Here is a 15227-nt window from a genome sequence, read left to right as displayed (position 1 = left end):
CTGTGTAGTGTGAGAAGTTGTGATCTTGCAATATGTTTAATCGGTGTTGATGAAGAGAAGGATCTGGTTTGCTAGGTATTGCTGATGAATATGGCCAGTCAATATTGTCTAAATTGAAATCGCCACTGAGGACGATATTTGCACTGTCAAATTAACAATATAAAATATTATTATGTTCCTGGTTCAGTGTATGTTTACTTGTTTTTATTAATGTGTATTTTTGATATCCATTGACAAATTAATCATCATAATTATTTCCTTATGTCAAATTGAATCAACTTTCTATTCCCCAAAGCGCTTTTTATTTGTGGTTCCCAAATTGATAAGAAAATTAAGAAAGTAAGAAAATTCAAATTTCTAGTTTTCTAGTCTTGGTGACCTTTACGATTATCAATGAGACTATTTAGAATTAAGTCACATGATCGGTTCATTATCTTTCGCATCTTTGTCGTTTATAATTATTTAATCTTTAAACATAGCCTTGTATGCTGAAAGATACATAAAACCGGTAAAAAAACGAACTCGGTTCTGCAGTACTCATTTTCTATGGACCATTTTCTATGCATTATATAACAAGAGTTACCTCCCGTAGATTTTGTAACTAACTTGAGATTTTTTTTACTACTTTTGATTGTTTTGTAATGGAAAATGATAAATATACGAAGGATGGCATCGACTTCTAGTATACAGACAGCTTTGAAAACAGTAAATGCAAATATCCAGAATCAAATATCAAAGAAAACAGAGGTAAAAAAAACTTTTAAAAAACTGCGTACTTTTTTACAACAAATTCAATGATATGAAGTTTATTTAATAACAAGCAGAATATTGAACTTTATTTTATGGAAATGGTGCATGTTTATAAGGATATCCTGAGTTTCCCCTCATTGTGGACATGCTAATAAGATGCTCCTGGTGACAGTAGAATTGGTCTATATTTATGAACAAAACAACAGGTCTTGAAAGACTCAAGGGTGATAAATGAACGTAAACAGGGTCTCACTAATTAGTGACAACAAGCAAAAAGATGAAAAATTTAGCGAAAAGAAGAGTAGAAACAAGACAACATTTTTTTTTATTAAGATTACTTATTCCAAATAAAAATTAAAAAATATGCTGCGACCGCGTAAACAAGACGTTTCAGCCAGTTTGGCCCGGTAATTCTTTTCACCACCGACACCACCCCACACCGCCAAACACCACCGAACACCCCAAAAATTTAATTGCTGGTCTTTTATCGTTTTTTGACCTAAAGATAGAATTTTAGCAGTCAGGAGACTTCTTGAAATAAGTGATTTTTAAATCACTTAATTGAGTAGCAAATTCAAAGTTTTGACAGAAATTGTGATTTTGTAGTTTTACCAAAATTTTAAACACATAGGTTTAATTTTACTTTTCTGCCATGTCTGCATTGGCTAGAGGTATAGGGGGAGGGTTGAGATCTCACAAACATGTTTAACCCCGCCGCATTTTTGCGTCTGTCCCAAGTCAGGAGCCTCTGGCCTTTGTTAGTCTTGTATTATTTTAACTTTTAGTTTCTTGCGTACAATTTGGAGTTTAGTATGGCGTTCATTATCACTGAACTAGTATACAATGTATATTTGTTTAGGGGCCAGCGGAAGGACACCTCCGGGTGTGGGAATTTCTCGTTGCATTGAAGACCTGTTGGTGACCTTCTGCTGTTGTCTGCTCTATTGTCGGGTTGTTGTCTCTTTGGCACGTTCCCCATTTATATTCTCAATTTTATATTAAATAATATCTTTTCATTAATAAAATTGAAAAAAAAGAACTTTTTGCTTCTTTTATGTAGCAAGGTTTATGCCTTTGATGCTATCATTTATCTGCAAATTCTATTTTAGTTGCAAAATTGCTATAATAATGGCTTTACATAATGAACTGATACTTTCTTAACAGATTTTTCCCAGCAATGGCAGTATTTTTCCTGTAAAGTTCAAGGTTTCATCTTTCAGATTATGTAATAAAATTCTACTGTATGCGATAAAAATTTCAATGTTCGGTGGTGTTGAAATTAGTGGGGGTTACTAAAATAATGATACTTAAAAAAGTTATTTTTGGAAGGAAATTGAGGTACATGTGTATGATACCTAAACAAGTGATTTTATGTCATTATCCTAGATTCAGTACAAGGTCATCACCTGAAATGACCTGGTCATCCTAGACAACACAGATGTTGGTTCTGATAATTTTAGCATCATAATTAGTCCCTGGATCATTAGTATTCTATATTTAAAGCAACAATAAAATTAAATTACTTCTTCTAGTGATTAATTTGTACTACTTAAACAGGTGATTATTAAAGAAAGACAACTCTTACTTCCAACCTTTATTGCAGTTTAGGGAAATAATGTTACTTGAATCAGTGATTTAGAAAATCACTCATTTAAGTAAGTCCCCTGACTGTTTAGTTATTAATTCAACAAGTCATAAGATTATATTGAATATCACGATTATCGACTTTAACATCAAAATGATACTATATAAACATGATAAATCTAAAAATTAATTAAATTAAACGTAATTTAATTTATTTTATCGTTTTATCATGTTTATTGTTTAATACATTTGTATCACTGTTTTTCTTGTTTTTCAAAGTGGTTGGTGTTTTTGGGGTGTTCGGTGGTGTGCAGTGGTGTTCGGTGGTGAAAAAACCCACCCAGTTTGGCCTTGGTTGATTTGGCATTAGTAGTTTCGGCAGTGTACCACTTCTTATAAGTAATAAAAGATGTTCAGTCACTTTTTTTATTTTATATTAAAAAAAATTATTGTACCTGTATATACTTTCCTTTATTTTCCTTTTTTTTTTTTAACCATGATAACTTTGAGAAATGGTAGTATTTGAATAAATATACTAGCCTTTCAAGACTTCATATTTATTTGGAATAGTTGCCACAGTTGAATTCAAATCAATTTGTTATCTAAGTGGCTTATCATCAAATTGTGCAGTAGTAGGGCTATGTCACAGATATTGGAAAAATTTGCATACTACTTCTACACCTTAGACTATTACCATGGATTACTGAAAATCCTAAAAACAATGCATTTATCTCTTTGTTTACTCAAATATCAAATGAATATTACTAATTTGATTATTTAAAAATAGGTAAACATATACATGTATATAGAAAGCTCATCAAACATCGATAATAGGATAAGGTTCTAAAATTTGTCCTCTTTTAAACAAATGTTAAATCATCAAATCTCCAATTTCAAAATTATAGATCTATATATATATATATATATATATATGTAATCATTCTGGTTTTCGAGATGATGCATAAGGCGTGTTCACACCAAACGCCATGTACAGTAAACATGTTTACAATTAGTTTAATGTAATGTACACTGGTTTCACATTAAATTTGTTCACATCTATACACCTTGTTTAATTACCTGTACATAAGATTTGTTCACACTTCTAAACTATATGTCATTTAAATGTTCATTACGTAGAACCGAATGCAAATATTTCGGACATCTTTTCTAGCAGTTAGGGAACGACCATTTGACTTCAAGGGGGTGGAGCAATTCAAAATAAAAATAAAGAAATATTCTGGTCAGACAGATGATTAACACATGATTAAAAAATAATTATTCTGAATCCAGAGTTTCATTAGGTAGTGTTAAATATTGAAAAAAAATTTGATTGCTAGCATCGAAAAAAACTGAATCAAAACGTTCGCATGAAAAAAAATCTGAGTCAGACCCCCCTCCCCCTTTGATGCTAAGTGGTTGCTTCTTTATAAAAAAACGTTTTGATAATTTGCAATAGTTTAAAGATACTAAAGATGTCTTGATAACGCATTAAAAAAACGCAGGGTGCATCAGCGTGCTTACAGACGAAGAAAAAGGATTGAGATGTTAAGGATCACTACATTTCTATCTTTTCTGTTTGTTTCAATGGTATTTTTCTCCAAGGAGTATTTTAGAGGAAGTAATGTTTTTATACGACCGCAAACATTTTTGCGTTCGTATATTGGTTTCACGTCAGCGTCGTCCGAAGACGGATGGTTTCCGGATAATAACTTTAGTATAAGTAAATAGAAATTAACAAAATTTTAACACAATCCTTTGGGATTGATTTTGGGGGTTAACCGTTATGGTCCCTAAGGTTTAGGAATTAGAGGCCCAAAGGGACCCAAAACCAGCATTTATCTTGTGTCAACACAATAAGCTGTGTATAAGTATTTCAATTGTTCTGAAATTGTACCACAATGTTGAATACCATAAGTAGAAGATTGGGATATATTTTAAGGGCTATGGGGCAAACAGTCTAGGAATATTAAAGGGCCAGAAAGGGGCCAAAAACAAGCATTTTTGTAGTTTCAAGACAATAAATTGAAGTTATCTTTCTTTGTCCAGAATGGTTGTTGAATCACATAAACTTTATGAAATCTGCTTTGAAAATTGGAGTTATCTTTCTTTGTCCAGAATAATAGTTGAATCAACTTAAATCAATGCTATATATCATGTATATACAATATACAATGCAATATTCACCTTTACTACCAACTGATGAATTAAAGCAATCTTTACCATTCAGTGATTACAATCACTTTGATTACCATTCTAGGGTTCTGCCCCTTTCCAAGTAAAAAAAATGGAAGAATTTCTTAATTTTTTTCGTTTCTCTCTCTTAACTTAAGTTTGTCTTAACTAAAAATGAAATGTGTATATAATTCTTATTACCTCTAAACTCAGTTTAAGCATGTTAAGTTCAATTTTTGGCAGCTTCACTTTTACAGTTCTTGAGTTATGTCCCTTTATAACGTTATATGCTAGCGGGGGCATCATCTTTGTCCCTTTGGACACATTCCCCATTTATTTTTTTAGAAGTTACTATTAATTGATATTAATTTTAACCATGACTGTATGTCATTTTATATTTTAATATTTTATAATGTATTTAAATGAGTAGTTATTGTTGCAAACTCCATTAGAAATTTGATTTGAGATCATTTTTGGAATAAGGGAAAGGGGAGGTGAAAACAAATTGGAAAAGAGAGGGGGGAGTTAATATGAATAATTTCTGTGTGTGTGTGTGTGAGGGGGGGGGTTACAATTTTTCTCATTTCAGATTTCAGAAAAGAAAATTTCAAATATTTTTTTTGAGGAGATTAATATTCAGCAGCATAGTGTATTGCTCAAAAGCAAATTTTTTTTTAAGTTCATTAGACCACATTCATTCTGTGTCAGAAACCTATGCTGTGTCAACTATTTAATCACAATCCAAATTCAGAGCTGTATCAAGCTTGAATGTTGTGTCCATACTTGCCCCAACTGTTCAAGGTCCAACCTCTGCGGTTGTATAAAGCTGTGCCCTGCGGAGCATCTGGTTGTTATCTACATGTATAAGTATATTTTAATGGATCTGAGATACAAGACAAACAAAACCCTTTACACTTTTTTAGTAATTCATTTATGAGTGAATCGTTTTTTGAGTAAAGACCAGACGCAAATATTTCTCTGTACGTTCAGTCGATTCAGGAAAACCTTTTCAAATGGATTATGTATTCTGCAATGATGATGTTTTAGTCTTGATAAGGGGCTAATAAACATGAATAAAGCTACGTAAAGTGTTTTTATAACAAATAAATATATCAAGTTTAGACAAATATTTCTGCAAATAACTTTATTAATAATGGTTAAAAATAGCAATTTTATTCAAAAAACTTATCTTCTTTATAAAATATACATGGTGAAATTAATATTCTAAATGCCTAGTTTTGTGTACACTTATATAATTAATCTACACAAGGCTTACATTGACTATCGACTGTGTGTAGACAAAAACATGATTTAAACTACATGTAAACATTGAGTTTTATCAATGGGAACGTAATTGTGTTTAGTTTATGTGTGAGTTATACTAACACAACACCGAGTTTACATTTTTAGGTCAATGTGAACACGGCCTTAGTTAAAGACATATATCATGAAACTAATTATGTGTTTTTATGACTTGCAGAAACTTTATACACCATTGTAATCGTCAACTGCTAACTTTTGACATGTTATTTGCCCATAAGATAAGAAGATTGGTAGAACAACCCTTTTATTTTAGAGATACTTGATATATACATATGTAGCTATGATCAAAATTGATAATGATTTACTATTAATGAATTAATTTGAAAATGTATTTGTACATGAATTGAACCAGTTGACATGGTTGATAAGAATTTCGAAAGTATTTTATTATCATGATTATATTTATTATTTTAGCTATCAATATCTCCACATATACATGATACATGTATGTAGCTATTTTTCACCACTGCACTTGTCTATTATTACATTGTCTCATTCATGTTATTTGTTTAACTAGTGAAACTTATTTTTAAGGGTGCTCAAAATGTGAGACTTGTTGCAGTTACAAAAACCAAACCAGTAGAAGACATTATTACAGCATACGAATGTGGTCAGAGACATTTTGGTGAAAATTATGTATGTATAACATTTAAAAAGTATAAGGTCAACTCATGAAGGTCACAAGTTTGAAATATTATATCTTATCTTATCTTATGGTTTCATTTTAAAATATAGTCAAAATTAAACCTTACAAAACCTATTGTCAGTTTCTTACCAAAGTTGATCTTTTTGATAACTACGGTAGGATTAATGCTAAATATTTATTAGGGATTATTGCAAAACTCACCCTGACACATTATTTGCATTAGTAAAAACCTTGCAATTATTTCTGAATTTACAGAATATAAAACTGCCATATAAGGAAATGATACTCACCCTGTCACATTATTTGCGTATTTACTAAGGAAATAGCTTGCAATTATTTCTGAATTTACAGAATATAAAACCGCCATTTAGGCAATGATGTTATTTGTAATCCTAGATTACCATGTTCTTAACTGTATATATGTATATACATTCATGTGAAGTATTTTTTTTTATCTATTTGTAGATCATTGAACTTGAAGAAAAAACAAAACACCCAAGAGTAAGTACTTTTATATTAATTTTCTGTCTGATGTCAGTGATGATTCTATCTGTTTGAGTCTCTATAAGTGGGACTGAAATGAGCCTGATTAAAATAATGGATTCACATTATTGTAAAAATAAGGAGATATGGCCTGATTGCAAATTAGACAACTATCCACTTTGGTTCAATTGATGTTAATATAAGCAATTATTGGCAACCATACAGCCTTCATTAATGAGGGGAAAAAAACACAGTCAGCTAAAGAAGTCATGTACATGATGTAGAAGGTCCTGACATGAAAAATATGAAACATTTCAATAGATAAAACTAGCGGTATCCATTAATACTGATTTATTATCATAAAATTAAGAAATTTTTCCCATACAGCATAAAAATTAATCCTCCTAAAAAACCTAAAACTGACAAAGCCATGGCAAAATAGGAAAATGACAAAAAACAAACCAAACAACAGCATAGAAAACATAAGAGTGAGCAACACAAAACCCACCAATACCAGGGTTGATCTCATGTGTTCATGAAGGGAGAGCAGATCCTGACCCACATGTTGCACACTTCAGGTTACTCATTAAAGTTTAAACCAGGTGATGATAAGTTTAATTCTTTAAGCTTTCAAATTTGACAATATGCCTATTTACATGTATCATATTTGAACCTGACTTGACCTAAAATGTCAGAAATGTTATCAGGTCATAGAACGAAATCCTGACTCGAAATTAAGAAGTTTTTTTACTAATAACAGCACATTTGTTCTTCTTCAGATCCAAGCCATTTGCAGAGAAATTAAATGGCATTTCATTGGGCATGTACAAACCAATAAGGCTAAAAATCTAGCAGGTAAGTTATATTAAGCAATGAAAAATATGGTATATTTATACTGCATGTTAAAGATGTCAGGTTTATTATATGCCCATCTTTAAAGCAGGGAAGTATCATGGTATAATGTTTTGTCTCCTTTCTTTGTCAACAATTTAGACAGTAACATGTGGTGACTCAAAATTTTCATGAAACTTTTGTGAATTGTTGACATGGTTTATATCTCTTGAAATAAGTTCATTAAAACTATCACATATTTTAGATTTTACATTACCAAATTATGGGAAATTATTCACTAAAAATTATTGTTTTTACAGATTTCTGAATATAACATGATAACTCAAAAAAGGCTTAGAAGAACTGTTATGAAGCATGCACATTTGGCTATTGAACTTTATATGTGAAAAATGCTTGAAATATTAGATTTATTGAAGATGATCTTGTTAGCATTACATAAAAAAGTGTTTTATTAAGTTATTGCCCTTGTACCTTGGATAGATAAAATATGTACAATGCATTGGAACTTTTATATCATGTAATTATACAAACTAATATCTTTTCTTTAAATACTTTAAAGCTATTCCAAACCTTTATATGTGTGAAACTGTTCACTCTGAGAAACTAGCAAAGAAGTTAAACAAAGAATTAGAAAAAGCAGGAAAAACAGAAAAGTTAAAAGTACTTGTTCAAGTCAATACGAGTAGAGAAGAAAGTAAGTTTTGTTTCAATAAGGCAACAATATTACCAGGAAATTAGACTGTGCAAGGACTTCAAAGATTTTTGAAAATTATTTCTCAATGTAGTTTTCCAAGTTCATAAAGGTTGGCATGGTTGGGAGCAGCTTTCCAATGGATATTCTATTGTTCCCTTTGATCAGCCAATGATTCAAAAAGATAAACCCATATAGTATTGCCAGATCAGGTATTTGTATTGCTTAAAAAATGTCTTTTTTCATATCAGCTTAGGTATAATCCTGCAACTCTTATTTATTCTATATATTGAATGGAAACATATATTTCTGTCACACTTTATCCAGGAACAACTACACAAAATGACTTTATATTTGATCAGCAGATTTACAGTGATGAATTGCAAAGTATGAGTACATTTCAGATCTGTAGTGTAAGAGACCTGCTTTCTGTTTACAATACTTTGAATTACAGGCATAGGGAGGGATGGGGTATGATAAAAAGGATTACACCTGCAACAACTAGTTTTATTGCAACTACACATTTTATGTTCATACCATTATCTCTTTGCTATTTTTCAGATAAGAATGGTGTATCAACATCAAAGGTTTCTGATCTAGTCAATCTTATCCGTACCAAATGTACTGAGTTAGAGTTCAAAGGATTAATGACCATTGGTTCATTTGACCACAGTTTAGCCGATGGTGTCAACCCAGATTTCGTTGTAAGTTAGTAACTGAACTTTCCTACCTGCAACTATTAAAAAGCGACATATTGGATCGTAAACTTTTTTAAACTCCACATGTTTTAGTATTGTTGGCTCATTGTTCTTAAAACCAGGGATTTAAAATTCTGTAGATCTAATTTAGCATACAACTTTTGCAGCTTAAACCTGTAAAAATATAACTAAAAATAAAAAACACCCATATGTTCTGATTAAATTGTTGATTGCATTCTTTGAAAATAGACAGAACTAGTCAGGAGAACCTGGGACCTATAACCATACAAAATCAAAGCCTTAAAGGCTGTAAAAGCAATTGCTGCCATGTTAATGTTTAGGGGACTTTTATTTTTCATCTACATATATATAAAGAATTAAACTTGACAGGAGTGTTGTCTAGTAAGAAGTAAGAAGGTTTTAACTTCATATTGATCAGAACGTTATTTTTAATATGTTTTATATTTCACAAGGAGACAACACGAATAGGCGGTTCATCACAAACAAACATGACATTAAATCCTCATTATACGAACAAGAACTAACAGCTCTACGTTAATTTGATATCAATTTTCAGGAAACATTGAGAAAAATGATCTTCAATATTTTGAAAGCATGTGAAATAAAATTGCAAACACAGTGGACCGTCGAATGTCAACAAACATAGTAGACTTGTCCACTAAAAAAACCGAGAATAATGGTTTCATCTGACATTTGTCATGCATATCCAGTTTAAATTATGTTATCCAAAAGGACGTACTTTTTTTCAATCTATGAAACTAGAAAATTCCAAATTGTTAATATCTCTTCATCTGGACCAACTTGGCATCCATCACTTTTGGACAGGTCCATTTCATTAGTAAAGTAATTGATAAATCTTACGGAGTTATGACAAAAAGGAAAACTTAATGTTATGTGTTTTTAACAAATGTTTCGTTCAGCTAAATTATTTGCGCAAACCAAGTTTGTCTATTTCTAGATTACAGGTAATCATTTGACACTACGTATAACCTGTGAAGAGATTTTGATTTTACGATAAATTTATGAATGAACGATAATTTTATGAATGAACAAGAGCACCTGACCTCTTAAAGAAACACCAATTAAACATATAAAACCGTATTTAATAGGAGATAATTCATTCAAATTTTCAATACTAAATCAACAACTGAAATTATTCTATATTTTGTTGAAACATCGTACGAACAGCAGAGAACAGAATAAAAATGAACTTTTTTTCACTCTGACTTCTATGTTCTTTGATAGTCAAATGGTTGTCCCCCTAAATACAAAAATACATCTATAAGAGCATATGCTTAAACTTCTTAGATCCACTAACGTTTTTTAAAAGTTTCAAGCTATGTATTGCATTAGAAAACATACATAGGTTTTTAAAAATTACAGACCATGAGCCTGTTTAACAAAAAACTATAGCGGAGTCTCTGATCTGGGTCACAGAGATGGCCATACACGATGGCATAAAAGCAATTGCTTTAAAAATAGACTATGGTAAAACATAGGCAATAATAACTCAATTTAGTAATTACTGTTGTAGAAAAATCCTAAAATCATTTTTTGTAAATCTAATACCTAATTTAATAATAAAAAGGTGTTTGATTTCCCAACTTTAAAAAAATCAGTCTACAGAAGTTGATAGTAAGTGTATTAGAATTACATTGCATATACATGTACTTACCACACTGCAATATTGCTGATATTTACCTTTTGAAGAAAAACAATGGCTTGCAATAACACATATTTAATACCTATTTTCAGTTACGATACAAAAAAAAACCCAGATTTATTAAGATTTGTTATCATGGCTATGATTTAAATTTCAAAATGTAAACTCTAGTTAAATTTAAATAGAATACATACAAATTGATGGTCTTCAGCTATTGTCTGCTCTTTGGTTGGGTTGTAGTCTCTTTGACACATTCCCCATTTCCGTTCTCAATTTTAAAGATGTCTAAAAATCTCAATATATTAAAGTTTACTCGGCGAGCAATAAAAGGAACCACTGTTTATTTCAGAAATTATTAAAATGTAGAGATGACGTATGTAGAAGATGTAACCTGAAGGTAGAAGATATAGAACTTAGTATGGGGATGTCGCATGACTACGAACATGCTGTAAGTATTTATTGGTAGACGATATAGAGCTCAGTATTGGAATGTCACATGACTACAAACATGCTGTAAGTATTTATTGGTAGAGGATATAGAGCTTAGTATTGGGATGTCACATGACTAAGAACATGGCTGTAAGTATTTATTGGTAGAGGATATAGAGCTCAGTATTGGGATGTCACATGACTACGAACATGCCTGTAAGTATTTATTGGTAGAGGATATAGAGCTCAGTATTGGGATGTCACATGATTAAGAAATGCTGTAAGTATTTATTGGTAGAGGATATAGAGCTCAGTATTTGGATGTCACATGATTAAGAAATGCTGTAAGTATTTATTGGTAGAGGATATAGAGCTCAGTATTGGGATGTCACATGATTAAGAAATGCTGTAAGTATTTATTGGTAGAGGATATAGAGCGCAGTATTTGGATGTCACATGACTATGAACATGCTGTAAGTATTTATTGGTAGAGGATATAGAGCTCAGTATTGGGATGTCACATGATTAAGAAATGCTGTAAGTATTTATTGGTAGAGGATATAGAGCTCAGTATTTGGATGTCACATGACTATGAACATGCTGTAAGTATTTATTGGTAGAGGATATAGAGCTCAGTATTGGGATGTCGCACGACTAAGAAATGCTGTAAGTATTTATTGGTAGAGGATATAGAGCGCAGTATTTGGATGTCACATGATTAAGAACATGATGTAAGTATTTATTGGTAGCGGATATAGAGCTCAGTATTGGGATGTCACATGACTACGAACATGCCTGTAAGTATTTATTGGTAGAGGATATAGAGCTCAGTATTGGGATGTCACATGACTACGAACATGCCTGTAAGTATTTATTGGTAGAGGATATAGAGCTCAGTATTGGGATGTCACATGATTAAGAAATGCTGTAAGTATTTATTGGTAGAGGATATAGAGCGCAGTATTTGGATGTCACATGACTATGAACATGCTGTAAGTATTTATTGGTAGAGGATATAGAGCTCAGTATTGGGATGTCACATGATTAAGAAATGCTGTAAGTATTTATTGGTAGAGGATATAGAGCTCAGTATTTGGATGTCACATGACTATGAACATGCTGTAAGTATTTATTGGTAGAGGATATAGAGCTCAGTATTGGGATGTCGCACGACTAAGAAATGCTGTAAGTATTTATTGGTAGAGGATATAGAGCGCAGTATTTGGATGTCACATGATTAAGAACATGATGTAAGTATTTATTGGTAGCGGATATAGAGCTCAGTATTGGGATGTCACATGACTACAAACATGCTGTAAGTATTTTGTGGCAGTAATTTGATGAGTTTAGAGGGTTGGTTAAAAAAGTCGGAAAAGATTTTCATACCTTCTTTTATGATATAAATATAAAGATGTGGTATGATTGCCAATGAGAAAAATATTCACCAAAGTTCAAATGAAATTGAGGAAAGCAATTACAGGCAATAGTGCGGATTTCAACAATGAGAAAAAACATACTGTATAGTCAGCTTTAAAAGGCCCTGACATGAAAAATAGGAAACAATTCAATTGAGAAAACTAAGGATCTAATATATAACACAGTAATTTACCAAAACAATTATGCCAGACATGAATCTGAACCAACAACGACTACTGAACTACAGGTATCCTGACTTAAGACAGGCACTAGTGATGGGGTTAAACATTTTTGAAGGTGGCAACACTCCCAAAACCTTGGACAGTGCTGTAGAGGCACAACATAAGAACATACTAAGATAAATGATAAACAAATATAAGAAACTAAACACACAACAAACACTTAATTACAGGCTCCTGATTTGGGACAGGCACATATAGAATGTGATGGGGTTAAACATTTTTTGAGGTGCCACTTTCTGGAACTTTGGTTTAAAAGTACAACATCAGAACAAACTATCAAAATCAGTTGAAAAGGGCCTAACTCATCAAATCAATGCAAAAATTTACAGTTCTACACAAAACCATCAATATGCTTTTCTTTCCAACAGATTGAGCTTGGCAGTACCAATGTCAGAGTAGGGAGTACAATATTTGGAGCCAGAGATCCTCCTAAACAATCACAGAACCAGGAAGTAATACAAGAAAAAGAGGAAGAAAGCCAACAATTTCAGGAAAACAATGATTCACAACACATTACCAAGGCAACAGATCAAGAGGAGGTTTTAGAGAATGACACAGCAAGACTTAAGGAACTAGCTATCTAAATCAAATCTATTTTACTTGAAATGAAATTATTATAACTTTTTTGAAAGATTGTTTGATACATGTTATGTTAAACTTTAGAACTGTTAGAAATATGCATATTGTTTATTGAGGAAAATCTACTCAAATATTTACCATATGAATAATATCTTAAGAGAAAAATAAGTTATACGCTTCAAGAAAATATAAACTATAAACTATAGAGTAAATTCTGAATACATTGTATGATTTAACCGTTAGGTTTTCAAAATTTAATCATATCTGTATCAATTTTATAATCAGAGTATCTTAGGGCTGGTCTTGAGTGCATTGGGGATGGGAGACACTCACATTTACCAGTTTTAAAATCCAGCAAATATTTTATCAATTTGTCATGCTATACTCAATAAGCCAAGCTATCAAAATTTAGTTTTCTTGGGTTATAAAATGTGACAAAACAAAAGTATTTCATTGATGGTTTTTTATTCAAGGATAAGGACAACCAAAAAGACAACACGGGTTATACATAACAGTAATTATGATTTCTTCATAAGAGAAAAAAAGTATATATAGGGCATATTTTATTTAAATTATATTTTTACTTTACAGAAAGTATTAATTTATTTAATAGATCTAGTCCATGTAGAGTCAATATTAAAAACCAATAGATGTATGAATGAACTCAATAATTGTATATACATGATATAGGTTGTCAATTCTGTCGTACAGTTGTTATTTCTGCCACATGTGCTTAGAGCCAATGAGTGCCATTTAAAACAGCACTACTAGGCAGGAACTGATTTTATAGTGCTATCTAAAAACTTCTTAATAAAAGTTTAATTATTTTGTTCTACCCTGCAAGTTTAAATCTTCTCTAAGTTCATTCTAAGTCTAAGTAGGATCATTATGTTTTCCATATGTTTTCTTGAAGGAATTCTCAACAAGCAGTAGACTTTTAAATACAAGATGAAGTCATCTTATCTGTACTACAAAGAAAAAACTACAGATTTTTTTAAATAAGACATAGTTTTAGCTGGACAACTTGAATTCGGGTATACACATATCCTGAAATATTTCCCAGTCTTCCTAAGAGTACAAAAGTTTACAATTGTTATACATTTGCACTTATATATATTTTTGAATTATAAGTGATCACCTGGAGTTTGTAAAAGCTCAGATGCCTAATATTGCAAATCTATGATTTCTAATACTGTAAAATAAAAACTTTATTGTTACAAGGCATACACATACTGGATTTTTTTTTTAAATATTTACAATTGAAGTGTGGGTTTAATTTGTTAGTGTGTTAATATTTCAAAGTTTGCAGTTGTTTTAACTTTTAATTTTGATTAATTAATATTTTTAATTCTACAATTTAACCTTAGTTTTTGTCATGCCTCAAAGAGCAGCAGGACAAACATAGGGGTTTACTTTTAATAAAATTGATAAATACCTGTACATCTTGTCCTCAATCAAATTTTGCTCGACTCTCGTGTGATAAAACCATGTCAGCCAATTTTTGCCAATAATTTAAGACCTCAGTTTCCATGCTGTTTTCACAAGTCTCTACAGGAAAGTTCAACAGTACTCAAAAAAATTATTTGATGAAAGTAGTATTTAGGCCACACCAAATTAATTAGTAGTTCTTTGGAAAACCCGCACCTAAATTGCCGAAATTAAAATAAAAAAATAAAAA

General features: G+C 31.2%; 1 protein-coding gene across 1 annotated transcript; it reads left to right on the top strand.

The window, feature by feature from the left end:
- The first annotated feature begins 556 nt into the window (after window positions 1-556).
- LOC139529992 (pyridoxal phosphate homeostasis protein-like) lies at window positions 557-14755 on the top strand. The gene is made up of 8 exons (XM_071326000.1): window positions 557-747; window positions 6364-6465; window positions 6941-6976; window positions 7738-7813; window positions 8370-8504; window positions 9063-9205; window positions 11233-11331; window positions 13339-14755. Exons 1-8 carry the CDS (start codon window positions 649-651, stop codon window positions 13552-13554), a joined length of 906 nt encoding a protein of 301 aa, XP_071182101.1. The 5' UTR covers window positions 557-648; the 3' UTR covers window positions 13555-14755.
- The last annotated feature ends 472 nt before the right edge of the window (window positions 14756-15227 follow it).

The sequence above is a fragment of the Mytilus edulis genome, chromosome 7, assembly GCF_963676685.1.
Source record: "Mytilus edulis chromosome 7, xbMytEdul2.2, whole genome shotgun sequence".
Lineage (NCBI taxonomy): Eukaryota > Metazoa > Mollusca > Bivalvia > Mytilida > Mytilidae > Mytilus > Mytilus edulis.
The sequence above is the reverse complement of the archived record's forward strand: the minus strand, read 5'-3'. Positions and strand labels throughout refer to the sequence as shown.